The 18,261-nt window shown below is 46.9% G+C and overlaps 1 protein-coding gene across 2 annotated transcripts in view; it reads left to right on the forward strand.

Moving 5' to 3' along the window:
- FBXO15 (F-box protein 15) overlaps nucleotides 1-17,185 on the forward strand; it is a 43,635-nt gene extending 26,450 nt beyond the window's left edge. For both annotated transcript variants that reach the window (XM_058677082.1, XM_058677083.1), the window contains exons 9-10: nucleotides 13,923-14,047; nucleotides 16,811-17,185. In XM_058677082.1, the coding sequence (XP_058533065.1) occupies nucleotides 13,923-14,047; nucleotides 16,811-17,080 (395 nt within the window). In that variant the 3' untranslated portion in view covers nucleotides 17,081-17,185. The remainder of the gene's footprint in view (nucleotides 1-13,922; nucleotides 14,048-16,810) is intronic.
- Nucleotides 17,186-18,261: the final 1,076 nt, after the last annotated feature.

The raw sequence follows: 18,261 nt of genomic DNA on the forward strand, positions 1-18,261 counted from the left end.
GTTCGCTCCCGCTCTGACCTGGTCGCGTGTGTGCTTCCTCTGTTCCCTCTGTCTGATGTACGTGTCCCGCACTGCACATTTCAAAGGACAGCTGTCACTACATACCCAAAGTTTGACAAGTTGTATTTTGAAAATATTAAAAATATTTTAAAATTTTCTCTTGAGATTTCGTTTGTGACTCACGAGTGATCTAGAAGCAGGTTGTTTACTCCAAGTGTTGTGAGATTTTCCTGATGACTTTGTTAGTGATTTCTAGTGTAATTCCGTTGTGGTTTAAGGCAGACATCCTGTGGTTTCTATTCTTGAAATTTGTTCAGGTGTGTTCTGTGGTTTTGTGGTTCATAATTTTGTCTCTTGGTGAATGTTCTGTGTGAACCTAAGAAGAACGTGTGTTGTGCTGTTGTGAGTCCCAGATGCTGTTGGGTTTCCAGGTGACTGATGACGTGGAGGTCAGCTGTGTCCTTACTGACTTTGTAGCTCCTGGATCTGTCCGGTTCTGATAGAGGATGTTCAAGGCTCCAGCTATGGTAGTGGACTCATTTATTTCTCCTTGCACTTCTGTCAGTTTGGCCTCATATATTTTGTTGCTGTCTTATTAGGTGCATAAACATTAAAGATTGCTATATCTTCTTGGAGAATTGATCCATTTATCATTATCTAATGCCCTTCTCTATCCCTGATACCTTTCTTTTTTCTAACATCTGTTGTCTACAAAATTAATATAGCTACTCTCACTGTCTTGATAGTTGTTAGTATGGTATATTTTCTCCATCTGCCTGTTTTAACTGACGTGTGTCTTTAGAATTAAATTGGGTTTCTTTTTGCGCTCGCAGTGACAGTCTTGGTCTCCTGCCTGGTGTAGTTAGAACAGTAGTGTTAAAGGTGATGAATTAATATCACCTTTTTGTTACTGTACCTGTTGTTACCTGGTTCTCTGTTGTTAGTTATGTCTTCCACTCTTTTCCTATCTTTTGTGGTTTAAATCGTGTATTCTACGAATTTACAGTTTCTGTCCCCTCTTAGTCTTTCAAGCATACTCCTTCTTATAGCTATTTTTAGTTGTTAGCCTAGAATTTGTAATATGCAGTTATCCCAAGTCCACATTGAGGGAGCACTGTGCTTTACACATGGTACCAAATTCCTTGTAACTAAATAATCCTGCTTCCCTCCTGTCGCTGGGCCGTACTCTCATTCACTGCATTGCAGTGTTTGTGAGCATGTCGGATCATAAATATGCATGTACCTGGTTGATCCAATTTTTTTTTTATTTTGAGCAAACTCTTGTTGGTTAGAGCAGTTATGAGTCAGAATGTGAAAGCTGTTGTTAGTCTTTGCTTGTTCGTTCTTCATGCCTACATGCAGACCTGTGTTTCTGACTTGTTACTTTCCTAAAATTTTTCTCTTTGCATTTCATGTAAGACCAGTCTACTGGGAGAAAATCACTCTCAGCTGTTGTCTGAGAGAGACTTTTTTTTAACCTTCAGCTTCACAGAATTCTAGATTGGTGGGCATTCTTTTTTTTACTTTGAATATTTGCTACTTTAAATATTTAACTCTATCTATTTCTTGTTTGCTTAGTTTGGCAAGAAGTCATTAGAATTCTCAACTGTTTATAAGAAAGGCCTTCATTTAGCATGGATTCTTGCAGTACTTCCATCTTTTACTTTCTGTGGCTTTTCCTAACTTTCTAGTTTGTGGAAAGTGGTTTGCCTTAATGTCTTCCCTGCATTTGTGGTGCGCGTAAGAATTGTTGAGTTTTCAGTCTGCGTTTCAGCTGTTAGAATAGAGCGATGACTTCCAAGCTGCTTTTGGTGCTGGCCTAGAAACTAGAAGTTCCGTTTGACTTTTTATTTGAGTTGCTATGAAAATACATTAAAAAACTGTTGCCATTTTTATTATAGGAGTTGAAAATTCAAAATGTGTAGGGGTTTTTAAGAAAGTAAAAAATCACGAAGGACAAAATGTTTACATTTTGATGTTTTTTTTGAATCTGTAGTTCTGTTTCTAACTAATGTGAACAGTGTGTTCAGTTCTCCCTAACACTACGCTGTGTGTTCGGATGCCATGGATGGTTTTCGCAAAGTTGACTTTGAAAGGTTGCATGCCATTCCGTTTTTAGCTTTATCATGGTTTATTGACCTGCCCTTCTAATCAGAGCTCCATTTTTCATGGTTACATCACTGGTGTCATGAACATTGTGTTGGAAAATACCTGAATTGAGATGTGAAATTATGTCTAACTGTTTAAAATGTATGTGTCATTGAATGTTACATTGGCTTTAAAAAAAATACTCTGAGAGGTTTATGGTTTTTACGGAGACCATACTGCTGGCTATAGATAATCCTTTTAGGACTCACATTCAGAGCCACCCCTTACTATTTGCATAACCTTTCTTAACTATCATCATGTCCTTGCTGGAAAAATGAAGATAACATCAGAACCTACCTTATAAGGCATCGCGAGAATTCAAATGAGGCGCTAGAACACTTCAGATCTGCTCCAGTCTGTGTTGCCTTTACTGTCTTTTTTCTAACTGAATGTTCGTTTGTTTATGTTAGATTGGTTCCATCTTAAAAAATGGTTATTTAACTTTTTGAAAGAGGAGAGGGAGAAGGGAGGCCTCTCCCAATCTGTGGATTCATTGCCTAAATGCCCGTGAATGCTGGCGGTGGGTCAGACCAACACTGGACCGGGGTCGTGGGATTCAGTTGCCTGAGCCTGGCGCTGCCTCTCTGGGTGTGTCGGCAGGAAGCGGGGTTGAGGGCAGTGCTGGCACTCGGGCACAGGCGACCCCGGAGGCAGCTTCCCTGCCTCACCTGATGCCACCCCTGCCAGAGTTACACGTGCCAGGTTGACGGCAGACATTTTCTTCCTCTCGTGTTTTACCTGTGAGTTTCGTTTTGCGTGTGTGTTGTGGATCTGTGAGGTTTTGTATTTGTACATAGGTGGTATTTTCACGTTGCTTTCTCAGCTTGTTTTTATGTAGGAAGTTCCCCTGTTGGAGATCAAGCAGATGCTTGTCTAATTTCTTTGGACTGAGTGTTCCTTTTGTTTTGCCTAAGCCGCCTGTTGGTGAGTGTGGCCATCACTCGCCTTGTGCAGGTCTGTACCCTTTCCTATCAGCTCACGTGTTCCTTGTTCATTTTGTTATGAAATAATGCTCTCTGCCCTCATATCTAATGCTTTGCACCAGATATTCCTGACTGCTTTTATCCATTTATTACTGTTTTTTGGAATCTGATTTTTGGGCAGATTTTAAAATATCTTAGTTGATTTTGATTACATCCCTATTAAATATGTACATTAATTTGGAAGGAATTGATGTACTGCGTTTTGGATTTTTGTCTGTCTCAGAGTTCTTTTTTTTATTACTAATGCTTCTGTGTTATCATTGTCAGGAAATTCTTTTGTGTTCCAATTTTATGTTTGCTAGGTCTGCTGTATATCCTTTTTTTTTTTTTCCCAGTGTAGGACACAGTAGCAAATACTCAGGGCACAGGAGAAGTGACGGGTGTTAGGGCAACCTTGCCAGGGTTGGGGGCAGGTGGCTTGGACTGCGGAAACCTGAACTGCGTCTCAGGAATCATGGCACTTGGGCGTTGTTAGTGTGCGCACTTTGTGTAAAAGTCATTTTTATGCTGTGATTTTAAGAATAGATAATTTCCTGCTTCCTATTTTGCTGATATTGCTTGCTCTTGGCTAGATCGGAATGTACTGTATAAGCATTCCTCATAATGAGTGAGGCATTAGAAACAGCTGCCATGCTTTGGGGGATGGTAGTTACCTGGAAACATTGGAACAGATACTTTGTTGTAGCATCTTCATTGCTATGCGCACATTCCAGATTGGAGTGTTTCCATTGGAGTCCTGGACTTGAGAGTGCCATCCCTCACTGAGCCTGGCTTCTGCAGACAGGCTGGGGCCTTCCCTGACTGGGCTGTCTAAGGACCAAAGGGCTGTACTGCACAAGAGAAGAGGAACTGGAGAGCCTCAAACAGGCATCCAGATGTGAGGAATTCTCTGAAAGGACAAGTCGAGAAAAAGCACATCTGTTCACATGACCTGGGCAGGTAAGAAACTGATCTGAAGGCAAAAAAGATACAAATGAGTCTTGAGCCAGTTTGAACCTTTAATAGCAATGGAAAAGCTGTTTCTAGCGCTATTGAGTTAGCCAGTGGTGAAATTTTAGAGTCCAGCCACATAGTTTATTCTCTTTACACTGAAGTTTATTGTTAAGTTCATCCAGTATCATGGATGAACCACCAGTATGCATAGCCCGTGAGATCCCGCCTAACGTGGCTCAAAAGATTTGGAGAGTGTGTCATACCTAACACATGATGGAAACCTGGAAGGGAGCTGAAAAATGCCCTGGAAGGTCAGAAGGCGTGTCTCATTTACCACAGTGTGTTTTACATTTGCATCCAGTATAACCAAAGAAATTGTAAGAGCGTTTTTTGATTTTTACTGTGTCTATAGAGACCATGTCACTTTTGTTACTCCAGGAGCTATTCCTGGACAGAATTAGCCACTTAAACATCGCCTAAAGGAGGGCCTGAAAAAACCAGACAGCTAAAACTTACTAGTGAAGCCAACTAGAAAAGCCATGTTTCTTCTCTGAGAGGTTTATGTTAGGTTCCTAGTAGGGAAGGGCCGTTACTAAAGATTTTCTCGCTGAAAGAGTTAGTGCTGATGCTGTTTCATCAATGCAATGATTATATCACTTTGTTATCAGTTTTTCCTTTGTAATGTCACGTATCTGTGGCCTAATTAATACTGGCTGATTACTATGTGGCAGTCACTTCTATGATCACGAGGTGTCTCTGTACTCACCGTGTATACCTAGGAGCGGCTCAGACACCTCCATGCACTCAGTGTGTGACTGAGTTGGGCTTCGGGGCAGTGTGGTTAGGCTCACTGAGCTGCTCCCCACTGGGCTTACCGGTTCGGTTGTGGCGGTTTCTGCCTCAGGCAGCTCTAATCCATTGGACCCTTTTTGTTTGTCTTTCTGGTTGCTTCAGGAAGGCCAGTCATTCAGTCTCTTATTCTGTACTTCCCACCCTTTCTATGTTCTGTTTACTGATGAGGCAGAGTGGCCTCTGAGCCTGTCCATGAAATGAGAGATGTTGTGCACAGGGCCATTAACTTGCCGTGGAGGGCAGGCCCTTTCCTTTCTCAGACTGCAAGTTTTTTGGAGAGGCAGATATAATGGGCAGAGCCTCTTCTGTATAATGAACTGTGAACATGTACGCAGTAGTGCTTTGGAAAGTCAGAGAAGAGTGTGGGTTGAAGAGGGCTCTCAGCCACGGGGATGCATGCAGACATGCTGAGGGGGTGCATTCTAGGAGAAGGTCTTGGGGCAGAGGTGCAGGCCGTACCCAGCTTGGACAGGGAGTGAGTAGCAGAAGGGCCCCTGGAGGGCTGAGGCAGCTGCTAACAGGGAGTGTTTTTTTAGTGCTTGTTTTCTGAAACTTCCTGTTTTGATATGATTTCCAACCTGGGAAAACATACAAGACTAGTACAAGGGCTTCTACAGAATATTGTTTTCTACCTTGGATCAGTTCCATTTCATATAAATGGAATCACATGGTCAGAACCTTTTCTCTAGGATCTCTCACACCCGTCTTGGGGTTCAGTGTCTTCTAGTGCTAGTGTAAGTATTCCTAGTTTACTCCTAGTCGTTGACAACGCGGTGTTCTATTGAATGATATGCTGCCGTTCATTCATTCATTTCCCCTGTTTTAAAATTTTGTTTTATTTTCTGGATGCACATGCAAATATTTTATTTTTTAAAATTATTATATTTTATTTTGATGAATTTTACGTAGTTGATTAGGGCACAAAGAAAGGGTCAAGGGCTACAGGAAAGTGGGTAAGACCATTGTTTCTACATTCTCTCTCTTTTTTCTTTCCTGTATCTGGGGGAAGGGTGACAGAAAGGGAAAGGCCCTACCCAGCCTCCCAACCATCCCAGGGTCTCCGATGTGGGCCATGCCCCAAGGGCACTGCCCAAGTGGTTTTGATAGTTCAGCACTTGTGAATTGTTGCCAGTCTCGCTATTCTAAGCACAATGAAATCTCTGCAGAATCCATTGGCCCACATAGTTCACATTAGAGCCTCCGTTTGCCCAGATTGTCAATGCCAACACATGACTGGGCTAGTTGATCAATGTCCTCTGACCTCTACAAGGTACAATGGATTGCCATATCCTCCACCTGCACTTGGATATGCTGTCCACTGCTCTGACTGAACCCCTGAGGAGGCTCAGCTTTGACACATGCACTCCATGGTCAGACCATGGAACCTGCACTTCTCTTCATGGTTGAGGTTCTGGGTCTAGCACTTCAGATGGGGGAATCCCCAAAGAAACTTGGTCTGAGGTGATCCCAGATGTGATTCTTGTGTGTGCTTGCCAGTACAGGGTCGCCCCAGTCAGCTTATGCATATGCTGGCGGTTGCAGTTGCTGGCTCATTTCTGTCTCCAGCCCTGTCTTCTATATGAACCAATGGATGCTGCAGCCCAGCCTGATCCTGCCCACTTCATACTCGGCCCTAACGTAAACCAGTGAGAGCTGCAGCCTGGTTGGGGTGTCCCGCCCCTGCCCTGGTTCCTGTGCTTGCCAATATGTACAGCAGACTATTCTGATCTGTCTTACATCCCATTCAGTTTTCATGCATGTCAATGGGCATTGAAGCCTAGTTCAATCCAACCAGCACCAATATCCAGTCCACACATGTGCTGGTGGGTGCCATTCTGTCTAGCTATGCTTGCCCCCGTCCTGGTTCTCATGCTCACCAGTTGGAGTGGCAACTCAAGAGGGAGGTGCCCACTATTCCCCTACTAAGCCACTCCCACTCCCAGATCACACAATCTCCAGGTGGTTCTGCAGTTTAACTTGACGGAATTAGCCCCAGTGCCAGCCTCTACCAGCTAATGCTGTGGCAGAACTCAACCAACCCTCACCCACTCTGACTTACACCTGCATCAGTCAGAACAATCAGCCCAGCCTGGTTTTTCCCTGATCTAGCTTCCATAATGCCCACAGGTGTTATAGCCCTGCCTGGTCTGGTCTGTCCCCATCCCAGCTCATGCTCTCCAGTGGGAGTGGCTGTCCAGCAGGGGAGTCCTCCACATTCCCCCTACCAACTTTGCCCCATCCCGGTTTTGCCCCTTCCTTCCCTGGTTCTCACATGTGCTGGTTGGGCGCTGTAGCCCAGTCTGGTATGGCCCACCTCACCTTGGCATTTGCCAGTGGGTCTCATAGCCTGGCCCGGCCTGGCCCACCCCCAATTCCGGTTGACGCTGGTGAGGTTTATGGCCTAGGCCAGCCCAGCAGGCATCCAATCCCAGCCATAATGTACACTGGTATGTGTTGTGACCAAAGCTGGCCCAAGCCAAACTCTGTTCTGGTGCTTGAATTTACCAGTGGGTGATGAACTGGTTCAGCCTGGTCTGCCCCTGACCTATGTCAAATGTATGCCAGTACATACCTTTCCCTGGCCTGGTCTGAGCTGCTCCCTATTGTGGTTCTTGCATTCACCTGGCCTGGACTGTGTCCTGCCAGAGGAGTTGCCCAGGCTCCTGCATCAGAACCTCTCCTAATGCCAGATCTTGTGTATACTGGTGGGTCCATGAGCCAGCCCTACTTAGTCCACCTCCTGTCCTAGCAGCAACAGTGGCCTTTCCTGACTGGCCTTCAACCCATTCTGGTTCTTACTGTTGGATGTTTCAGCTCAGCCAAGGCTTGTCCATACCTAGGCACTGCTCACACATGGCTCAGTAAGGGCAGAGACTAGTCTAGTCCATGCTACATCTACCCAGGTTCTCCAGAGTACCAAATGGTGCTGGAGTCTAGCCCAGCCTGGTATGTCCAGTCCCAGTCCACACTTGTGCCAAGGGAGACTGCAGCCATGTCCAGACCAGAATACAGCCCCCACTCCAGCCCCCACACTCACCAATGGGAACCCCAACCCAGTTAAGTTGTCTTCTTAGCTCCCCAACCAGGGCTATTCCCAGCACAGGTGCATGCCAGTGGTTGTTCTGATCCAGCTTGGCATAGCCCCTCGCATGTCTTGGCCTTTTCCTTCAATGCTGTGGCCTAGTATCCCTTGCTCATGCAGACCAGTTGGTGTAAGAGCCTAGCTCGGCATGACCTGTGCTCCATCCTGATTTCTGTTCTTCCTTGTCAGTTAAGGTTTGCTTGACCCTGCACAGTCTGTCCCCTTTCAGTTGTAGCTTGGCCCACCCCACATCCTGTTTTAGGATGCACATTTGGATGCTGCTGCCTTGACCTGCCTAGACTGTTGTTGATTCCTTTACCCGTAAGTGATGACAGGTTCCATGATTGATCACACCTAGCTCAGCCCATCACCACCCCAACTTGCGAGCTAACTAATCAAACTTGTATTTCCAAGGGTTGGGCCCACACCTCCCCCAGAGAATCTACCCCCGGACCTGGTTCTCTCACGTGCTGGATAGTGTCTTGACCCTGCCAAGTGTGACCCATTCTTCGTTCCACCACTCAGTCAGGTACCTAAGCCCTGCCAGACAGGCCCCAGCCATAGCTTTTGTGTGGACTGGTGTGTGGCAGTCAGTGATGCTCTACGCTAACAGCCCATCTCAGGTTTCCCATGTGGGTTGATGAATCAGTCTGTCCCGAATAGATCTTATGGACTCTTCCCTCCAAACCACCAGGTCTTAGTTCCCACACTTGCCAGCAAGGTCCATGACCCCATCACTGGGAATCACCCAGGATTCATCCCTCACCTACACTCACACTGGCCTTATCCCTGGATGTCCCTAGGCAGCAATTACATACCCTAAAAACCCTAGAACTCGCTGCTGAGTGGCCAGCAGGCAGAGCCTGGCTCATAATAGGCGCACTGGCCAACCAAAGCCTAGGACTCGTTCACCATGTGGCGATGGTGCCCATGGGCCAAGTCCTGGGCATTGGGTCCAACCTCACTCGGGTACTCTCTGCAAGCAGGTCACCACCACTGTTGAGGGCTGCTGTTATTCGCCACTAAGGTCAAACTCCCACCCCCTAGCTTCCTGCTGGCACAAGGTGGTGGTTGCAGGGCAGGGCTAGGGCCCTTAACCCGTCCCAGAATTCCCTCATGGTTTACTCACCATGTGGGGAGAAATCTCTCGCTCTGGCCTCCCAGAAAGCAGGACTCTCACCGAGTGGCAACAGTGCCCGTGGGCCCAGTCCCAGGCATTGGGTCCGACCTGGCTGGGTACTCTGCACAGGTGGGTCGCCACCACTGTGGAGGAGCCCAACTTTGTATTGTTAAGATTGCCTTATCTATTTGGAGTCTTTTGTTTCCCACAGAGTCTTGAAACCAACTTCTTCCCTCTTTTTAAAGGTTGTTTAGGCTATTTTAGGTACATGGTACTTCCATGTGAAGTTTGAAGTATTTTGTTATTTTTCCTAAGCGTTATTTTTAGACTATTAAGTGGCTGGTGAGATGTTGGTTGTAATTGCATTGAATCTATTGATATCTTGAGTAAGTGGACTTCCTCTCACTGTTCACTCTTCTACATTTTAACTGTGACCTTCTTTGTGCTTGATAATGAATTTAGTGCTGGTCTTTGGGTAAAGTACGGCTACTGAGAAAATGCGTATTAAGTGCATAGTTCACCTGGCCTGGTATAAATGAGCTCCTCTATAATGTTAATATTTGTTACTAATGCCATTGCTCCTCACAAAGGCTTTTAAAGTACTTTCTGTTGTATCCCTGATCGTGGTTAGCTACTGAATGACTAAGTTGCACTGGCGTGGGGTCTTCTGGCTCCGTAGACCACTTACCCATGCAGTGTCCTTGGAAGCCAGGGTGGCGCACCTTGGCTTGTCTCTGGCCGCATTGTGGGGATGGCAGTATGTGTGGAGACATTGAGACTGGAGACTGCAGCAGCAGGATGTCTCTGAATGGGGTCAGCGGCACAGGTGCTGAATAGAGGTGGTGCCAGCTCACAGTCTCTCCAGGAGCGTCTGTGCATGTACCTGTACCTGGGCATGTGCGGTGGCTTCTCCTGTGACAACATGTGTTATGTTGCATAGGAGTCGACATCATAGCCCCGGCCTCCTGATCCCAAGAAAAGGGCCTGGGCTTTGCTCAGGAGACCACATTCCCTACTCCTTGTTGCCTCCTCACACTGCGCACGTCTGGTTGTGGGTTTGCAGGGCTGTGTGTGACTTGGTTAGGAGGACTATCAGATGTAGGGGGTAGTGAGCACAGGGCTCCGAGACCAGGAAAGTGCCCACATTCTAGGGAGGTGGAGTGCGCCTCCAGGGTCTCTGTTTCTTCATTTTTGCCTAATTTAGAGGTAGATTTCTTTCTCTGGTATGAGTTAAATGAAAATGAAGCTTTTGGGGAATTTGAATGTCCATTCTACATTCTTTTCTGGTGTGTGAGGTAGTAGACGAGTTTATAACTCCTCTGACGTCTGCCATGTTCCAGCATGTGTTTGTGTCAGGTGTTTGTGCCCAGTGACCTTGGGCAATTGGCTGCTCATCTCCCTGCACATCAGTTTCCTCAGCTATGAATTCAGAAAACTGCTTTACCCAGTTAATAGTGTTCCTCTGCGGGGCTTCAGCAACTGTCTGCGATGTTGGCATCCCATATAAGTTTCACTTCCTTTTTTTTCCCTCTTTTTTAAATTATTATTTTTAATATTTTTTTATTAATTACATTGCATTATGTGACAAAGTTTGATAGGCTCTGGGATTCCCCCCAAAACCTCCCCGTACCCTCCCCCCATGGTGGATTCCTCCACCTTGTTGCTCTGTTATATTTCAAATTCAGTCAAGATTCTTTCATTGCAAGCATATACCAAGCATAGAGTCCAGCATCTTATTGTCCAGCTAAATTCAACAGTTTCTTGGGGAGACCATCTCTGGTCTGAAGGCAGAGCTGGCAGAATATCATCCCAATCAATTTAAAGCCACAGCATAACATCAGCGACAATTTACAACATTATGGAATTAATTGACATGGTATTAGGTAACCAATATGTTTTAAAAAATGCAAGTTTTTAACCACAACATGTGACTACTTCATTGACATTTCAATTTTAGTTTATACACAGAACCGGCTGCTATACACCCTAAAATGACTATAGGGTACTATTCAGCTGTCTCATGTCTATTTTCATTTTAGTATTTAGCATTTTATAGTGTTGAAGCATAATTTTGCTGAACTTGGCAGATTTTAGGATAGTCTAAACTGGGTTATAACTAACAAGGCATCTGTCAACAATTGAGGTACAGAACAGTTTTAGGAGGGGTGTGCAGAGAAATCTTCAATCAATACCTTAGTGAGGAGTGATTGATCTTTGTGTCCTACCTAGTAAGGCATGTGTGAGTCCAAGCTGACCATTTCCTGTCTGGTTCTAAGCTTTCCTTGTTGTTCTCTGCCTGTCTATCCTAATGTGTGTGTGTGTGTGTGTGTTTACGGGGGGGATCTTGAGCGACCCTGATGGTCATTGCAAGAGGAGCTTCGCTTCCGACCCAGCTCCTGCTAGTGCTCCTGGCAAAGCCGTGGAGGGCGGCCTGCGTGCCTTGGCCCTGGCAGCTCAGGTGAGAATCCTGCCAGGAGTGCCAGGCCCCTGGCTTCAGCCTGCACGTGCTAGGCTCTTGTGGCCATTTGAAAGTCGGAGGAGGCGGCCTTTGTGTGTCCTACAGCTGGAGTGGCTCTGAGGTGGGCGGAAGAACGGCTGACCTCTGACTTACCGTGAGTGTGCAGTTGTGAAGTGGCGGACTAGCTGGTGATGGCACACGGCTGACTTGGCTCCTGAAGAAAAGCTTAGCAGCTCGCTCAGTTGCGGTGGGTGTTGCCAGTTGCTGTATTTGCAGTTTATTTTCGCAGTGTCCTGAGGATAGGCTGCTTGGACTGTGAACTCAGAGTTGTCTGTCTGGTGCTGTTGGCTGCCAGCACGCATGTCTGCCTTGGCTGGGCCAGCCAGGGTCCTCTCGATTCTGCGCATGGCTGTGCAGTCGTGGGGAGCAGAGCAGAGCCACATCTGGTCTGTTTGGAATGTCATTACGGAGCCTGCACAGACTTCCTCCCCGTCACGTGAGCCCTGCTGAGGCGGTGGAGGGGTCTGCCTGGGAAGGGTCAGTGTCATTTGGCACTTGTCCCTGTACCCAGGGCGAGTGCAGAGAAGCTGCACAGTGTGCGCTAATTACCCTGCAGCAGATAGAACATGGGCCGCGTCTGCCCTTGGAACTGGAGGGGGACTGAGGCTGCGCGTGCCCTCCTGCCGGCTCGGAATGCCTGCCTCAGAGGGTGTCTGTCACTTAAAGCAAATTACTTTATCACAGAGCACATTGTTTTGTCACTAGAAGAGGCCCCTTGTGAAGCCTTGACTTCAACCTTTGGCTATACTTAGTTTGGAGAATACCACAGGAAGTAGCTACAACAGGACTAAGGCAATTTAGCTTTGATTTTATTTTGTCATAGAGAATGTGGTAAGCTAGGGTTAGAGGAGAGTTTCTCTTCTGCGTTTTTCTCTATCTTCCTTGCACTGTGATTTGCATTTTGCCTTTATTCAGATGTCTGTCTCTAATGAGATCTTAATATGTGTGTGTGTGTGTGTGTGTGGTGTGCTTCAGGGTTCACTTTCTTCTGGTAAAGCTCATGACCTTACCGAAAGTCTGGTTTTTGGCAGCTGTCCCAAATCAAAATGATAAGGACAAGGTTTGAGGATAAAAGACAAAGTTTAATGCAGTGGCGGGTGGGGAGTCTGGAATCTCTAGCACTGTGTCCTGTGCGGGAGCCTGGGGTGGCCTGGGGCTGGTAAGGAGTACAGAGCAGCAGATGAGGTCTGCTGAGGGCATGGCCCATTGCATGTTGGGAGGGGAAATGTCCCAGAACCAGTTGCAGATCTGATAATGGATTTTTATCCCTCTGGGACATCAGCACAGTTTATTGAGAAATTTGCCTGACTTTTTTATGAGGGCATAGCAGGGTCTTCTCCCTGACGTATCAGCTGCAAACCTTATTTGCCTGTGATCTGCCAGAGCGAGCTCTAACTGTGTTAAGAGCTTCATTACCCAAGTTGGGGCCCACTTTGCCTGCAGTCTCTGTGTACTGTGCCTCTGGTGGTTCATGCTCCTTGACTTTCTGTTACAATAAATTCTGTCCTCTCTTTATGTTGATCGGGGAGGGCTAGATTCCTTTGGAACGTCAGCTGACTTTCCCAAGGCCCATTTCTAGAATTCGTAGGCAAGTGTTACTTATCTGTTTAAACAGATACCTTACTTACAACCTTGGTATTCAGGTTTATTTATCAGAATATAAAAGGAAAAGAAAGATGAATTTCAGAGGGTAATGGTGGTGGGGGTGGTGGGGTACTGTTAGGAGAGGCCCTGGTGTGGCGTCCTTGGGTGGGGAGTGTGTGCTCCAAGTGGACAGCTGTGAGCTAGGGAAAGGAAGGAGTGGTTTTAAGTGTTGACAGATGGCGCAAGATGCTTTTTGTGTCTGGGCCCTTTCCCTGCCTCCTCCTCCTGTGCACCTGCTCTGCAGTCCCTCGTTTCTCAAATTGCATTTCCTATTGTTAATATTTCTGCACCTGCCTCCTTAGGATCCTTAGTTCTGGTATTCCATTTCCATCGCTGACTTGGGAAGCCAAGTCAGAGGAACTTTTGTTTTGTCGTCGTTTTCCCGTTAGTGACAGAGTAGGTATCAAGGTTCACTCCCCCCATCTTTCCCAGCTCCGACGTCACTTACCTGGAACACTCCCATGATTTTTCTGTCATAGAGACGCCACTCCAACCTTAAGCAGGGGACCAGGTTGAGCTGCGCCAGTGGTAGTCTGGCCTCAGCTGGATGAGGCCTTTCTTGGGGAACAGTACCTGAGGATTGTTGATGTGTTGGTCAGCATATATGTCGTCATTAACAAATCTTAATCTTAATATTTTCAGAACAAATTGAAAATGGACACATCAAACTCATTGTTATAAATGTTAAAAATAACAGAGAACATCTACCTCTTGTTGGAAAAATTGGCTTTACTTGGAAAACAGATATTTTTGATGGCTTTATAAAGGTAAAGAAATTTTGAATTTTATTTCAGATAACCTATTTTTTATATAATAGAATGTGGTATGTGTGTGTTTGTGTGTCTGCTAGAGCGTCTTGGGTTGGTTATTGTGTCTCAGGATTTTTGCGCATCCTATTGATTCAGTCATCAGTGTTTTTTGAGTAGCTCTTGGTTTTCACTGAGGGTGGTGGAATGGGAAAGGTGGGTGGTCTCTAAGAAAGTGCCGGGCAAGTGTTCACCAGTCTTCTCTTTCCAGAAGGCCCCTTGCTTTGTGGAGAGAATGAGGCTGAAAGTTGGACTAGGCAAATAGCATGTCCTGAAAATATCATCAAGCATACACCAGTTCCAGTTGTGCTGAGATATTGATCACCCACATGGATGGGAGAGTTGTTGGCCTGGATTAGGACTGGGCAGGACAGGAGGAGCGATGCTCCTCTGTCCTGGTCCTGTTTGCTTCTGGGGCTCTGTGTCCACAGGCACCCTGTATGTCATTGTTCTGTACCTTAGTTTGTGGGGTGAGTAGGGCTTTCAGTCCTGGAGCCAGGGTTGATCTGTGACTCTGGGAGAGCTCCTGTCCCATGGCTTTGTCTTACCCTTTGTGTGGGCACCCTGTTAGAACAGCAAGTTGTGATGACCGAGTGCTAACTTGATTAGCGCCGTCACTGTTGGTGGCCGAGACAGAGACCGACGTCTTCACAGAACTTTGGCTCTTGATCCCTGTGGTAGAGATGCGTGTTTACCAGTGCCATTATTTACAAGTAATTGTCTAAACTTTGGGAAAAATTAAGTTTATCACACACAAGAGAATGTTGTTTCATATCTTGGAGAGCACAGTCCTAACCTTTATTTTTCTTTGCTACATTTAGAGACCTGTGATAAAAATATTTACTAAAAATGTTAAATTAAGAAATAGACCTTAAGCGGGACATTTTCTCATGTGCTGTGCTCTCCCGGATGTTGTGTTTGGAGTCTGAGCAGGTTGTGATGCACAGCACTGCCCTGATCCTGCGCAGGGACTGCAGCCCTGGCAGTGCTGACCGCTGCCCAAGACCACACTGTGGCGTGGACTCTTGATGTAGGTCCTGCGGACTTCATTTCTCCTCCTCTGGCCTTGGCGAGCTCTCCTGACACAGCCTCGTTGATCAGTCCTTTGTGTACTCATCAGTAAATACACATTGGTTACTCACTGTGTACTGAGTTTGATGACATGTGAGATGCTTTCAACAAAACCACCCTCCCAAGCCACATGGTGCATGGCCCTGCGTGTGTGCTGCGTTGAAATGCAACCTCTCCCACCAGGTGGTACATGGCTCTGTGTGTGTACTGCGTTGAAATGCACTCTCCTCCACCAAATGGTGCGTGGTCCTGCGTGTGTGCTGCGTTGAAATGGGAGTAACAATGTCTTGACCACTGCTTGTCATGTGGGTGCATGGAAGGGAGGCCTGTGTGCAGCTGGCCCCAGGAGCTATGTGACAGGTAAAGCCTACCCAAGTCTGTTGTTGAGAGGCATGGGAATTGTCACTGGGTTTTTAACTGTGGAGGACATAATCAGACTCACACATTGTAAGAATGTGGAAAATGGATGCGGAAAATGGATGACAATGAATGGGAGGATACGTTTCATGGCAGGTGTTGTGATTCCTTAAAGAAAGAAAGGTCACTTTGTACCTTAGTCCTTTTGGGCTGCAGCAGCAAACACCATAAGCCGGGCCACTTTTAAGTATTGATGCTGGAGGCCGGGATGCCCAGGCAGCAGGCCCCAGCAGATAGGATGTCTGGTGAGCGCCTCCAGAGGCCCAGTTTCATGCTGCATTTACACTGGGTGTCAGGCTTCTACCCTGAACTTGGTCTGTGCAAACCTTCAGACTGTGGGGCCCCTAAGGAGATAGGGAGGATGCATCTGCTGGGCAGCACAGGGTTTTCTGATGGCTGCGGTCTAGGGTGGTGCCCAGGGTGCAGGCTTGCCCAGCTGGCCCATCAGTGCCGGCTCTGTCAGATCCTGAGATGAGTGCCGGGAAAATTTCAGGACGATCATGAGTTTGCTGAGCTGTAGGGACCCTTCAAATGCTCAGGATGCTGAATAAGTGCTTGAATGTTTAGATCTTGAGCTTAAGTAAAGGGTCCATTTAGAGAAGCACTTATGAAAATCCTAGGCACGTTGGTTGTCTCTTGAGCTGTGTTTGTGGATGCATTCTGTACTGGAGAGATGACGTATAGGGGCCGAGCTCTGAGGAGCCTGGCACAGGGGCTGGGAGAAAGCTGCAGGGAAGTGGTATCAGCTCACAATGTTGGAGGGCTACGAGAGTGAGGAAGCGGATGGAGAGCCACAAACAGAGGCAGGATGTTGGGGTACAGGGAAGCAAGGATGGAGTGGGGGTATCAGAGCTGGAAATGCGGAGTACACAGAAGAGTGGAAGGTGACTGTGATCAGGGCTTCAGATAGCAGTGCTGTGTTTGTATAGTGAACGTACCGTCAGCTGCCTAACGACTGATGTTCCCACGAGGGCAAGAGTGTCCCGGACACATTTCTCTGAGGCTCCGCACCAAACACAGTGCCATATTCACAGTGCCACAGGCACGCACTTGTTTGAATGAGTGTGACGGTTATCCCCAGGACAGGAAATGCTGGGTGTAACTGCACACTGTGTGCTGCTGCACTGGAGTCTGATGCTGCAGACAGCACCACCAGCGAGATGTACACAGTTAGAATTGCCTGCGGTGAGCTGGTGTGCTTGGCATCACTCTCATGAGCCTTTGCCTCTTTTGTAGAGCTGTTCCATCATGGACATGACCCTGTTGGATGAATACAGGAAGCCCTTCTGGTGCGTGAGCTCCCCGGTTTGCATGCGACCTGCCACCAGCCTTCCCGATGGCCCTAACTTGTTGGGCCAGACGTACTGTGTGGACCACACGGACATGGAGGGAGACGTCCACGCAGAGCTGGTGTGGATGGAGGAGCCTGAGGAGTACTTCCTCGTCAGCCTGGTCCTTCAGCTCACCGTGGCCAAAGTAAACCACTGGTTTGGGACAAGATACTAGCTGTGAACAGTTGCTGGCAAAGAACTGTTGCTGCTTAGCCGTTCTTGTTGCTTATAGTGGCTTTGTTCTTGGGATTACCAGTTGAATAAAGCATATGCTTAGTAATTTGGTGCCTTCTTGTTTCACATTAGAAATTAGGAGTTATGGATCATTTTTAAGCTAATGTTTAGAAGGTTAAGTTAAAGATTTTAAACAGAAAAAGGGCTCATTCCAGTGAAAATTTGTAGAAGACAGAAATGAGAAAATGAGTGACTTCTGCTCTTAGGTAGAAAGCAGGAAAGCCTGCTTGAGGGTGTAGTCAGCATAGCACTTTGCACATGTGCTCTGTGGGCTAGCCTTGAGATTTCCCTTAATTGGTAAGAAACCCAAGTGGGAAAATGTCCATGGTCTCCTTAGGGTCACGAAGTGATGTTTTCATTCAGCAGCTGTGTTACTGTTTAATGAAACAAAGTGAACAGAGAGTAGCCTGGCTCATGGGGAAGTCTTTGAAGTCAGCAGCAGTGACTGTCCCAGCAGGTGCAAGTCAGAGCCCGTCGTTAGCAGGTGGACGGCTACTCAGTTTACTTGCTCAGGGGGAATGTTTGTGAACACTGACACATGTCTGGCATTCGTATCAGGATAACGTGTATGTAAGCATTTGTTGTTTTGGCAAGTTTGGTTCTAAGTTTGTTTTAGCTTGTATTGATTATATTGTGATCAGATGGGTGTTTTTTTTTCTTCCTCCTGAGAGTTATTCTCAGAGGTGACTGTGGATGTCATGCTTCTCCCAGGTGTGTGGTCAGGCCTCCCATCTCCTGGTTCTTTCTCCTCCTGAGGAGCTCTGGAGATGTGTGTGTGAGAGTGACCCTGTGACTACAGAAGAAAGATCTCGCAGGCAACAACAAAAACAAACAATGAGAGCAGGTATTAGCAGTAAGCAGGCATCCTCTCAACCTCTGCCCGGGGCCAGAGCCCCTGGGGAGAGACATTTGAGATGTGAATCAGATGGTCAGGGCGGTGTTATTTCACAACATCTCCTGAGAGGGGATGCATGCTCTGGCTATGCATGGTTGAAGCCTTGAACTTGTGAGAGGCAGAAGGCCTCATGAAGCCGGGCATTACTCATGAGGCAGTGTGTTGAGATGCGCTGGTCCTCTGGAACACTGGAGACAAGGGATGAGTGACATTTGGATGGAGGAAGG

The sequence above is a fragment of the Ochotona princeps genome, chromosome 18 (genome assembly GCF_030435755.1).
Source record: "Ochotona princeps isolate mOchPri1 chromosome 18, mOchPri1.hap1, whole genome shotgun sequence".
Lineage (NCBI taxonomy): Eukaryota > Metazoa > Chordata > Mammalia > Lagomorpha > Ochotonidae > Ochotona > Ochotona princeps.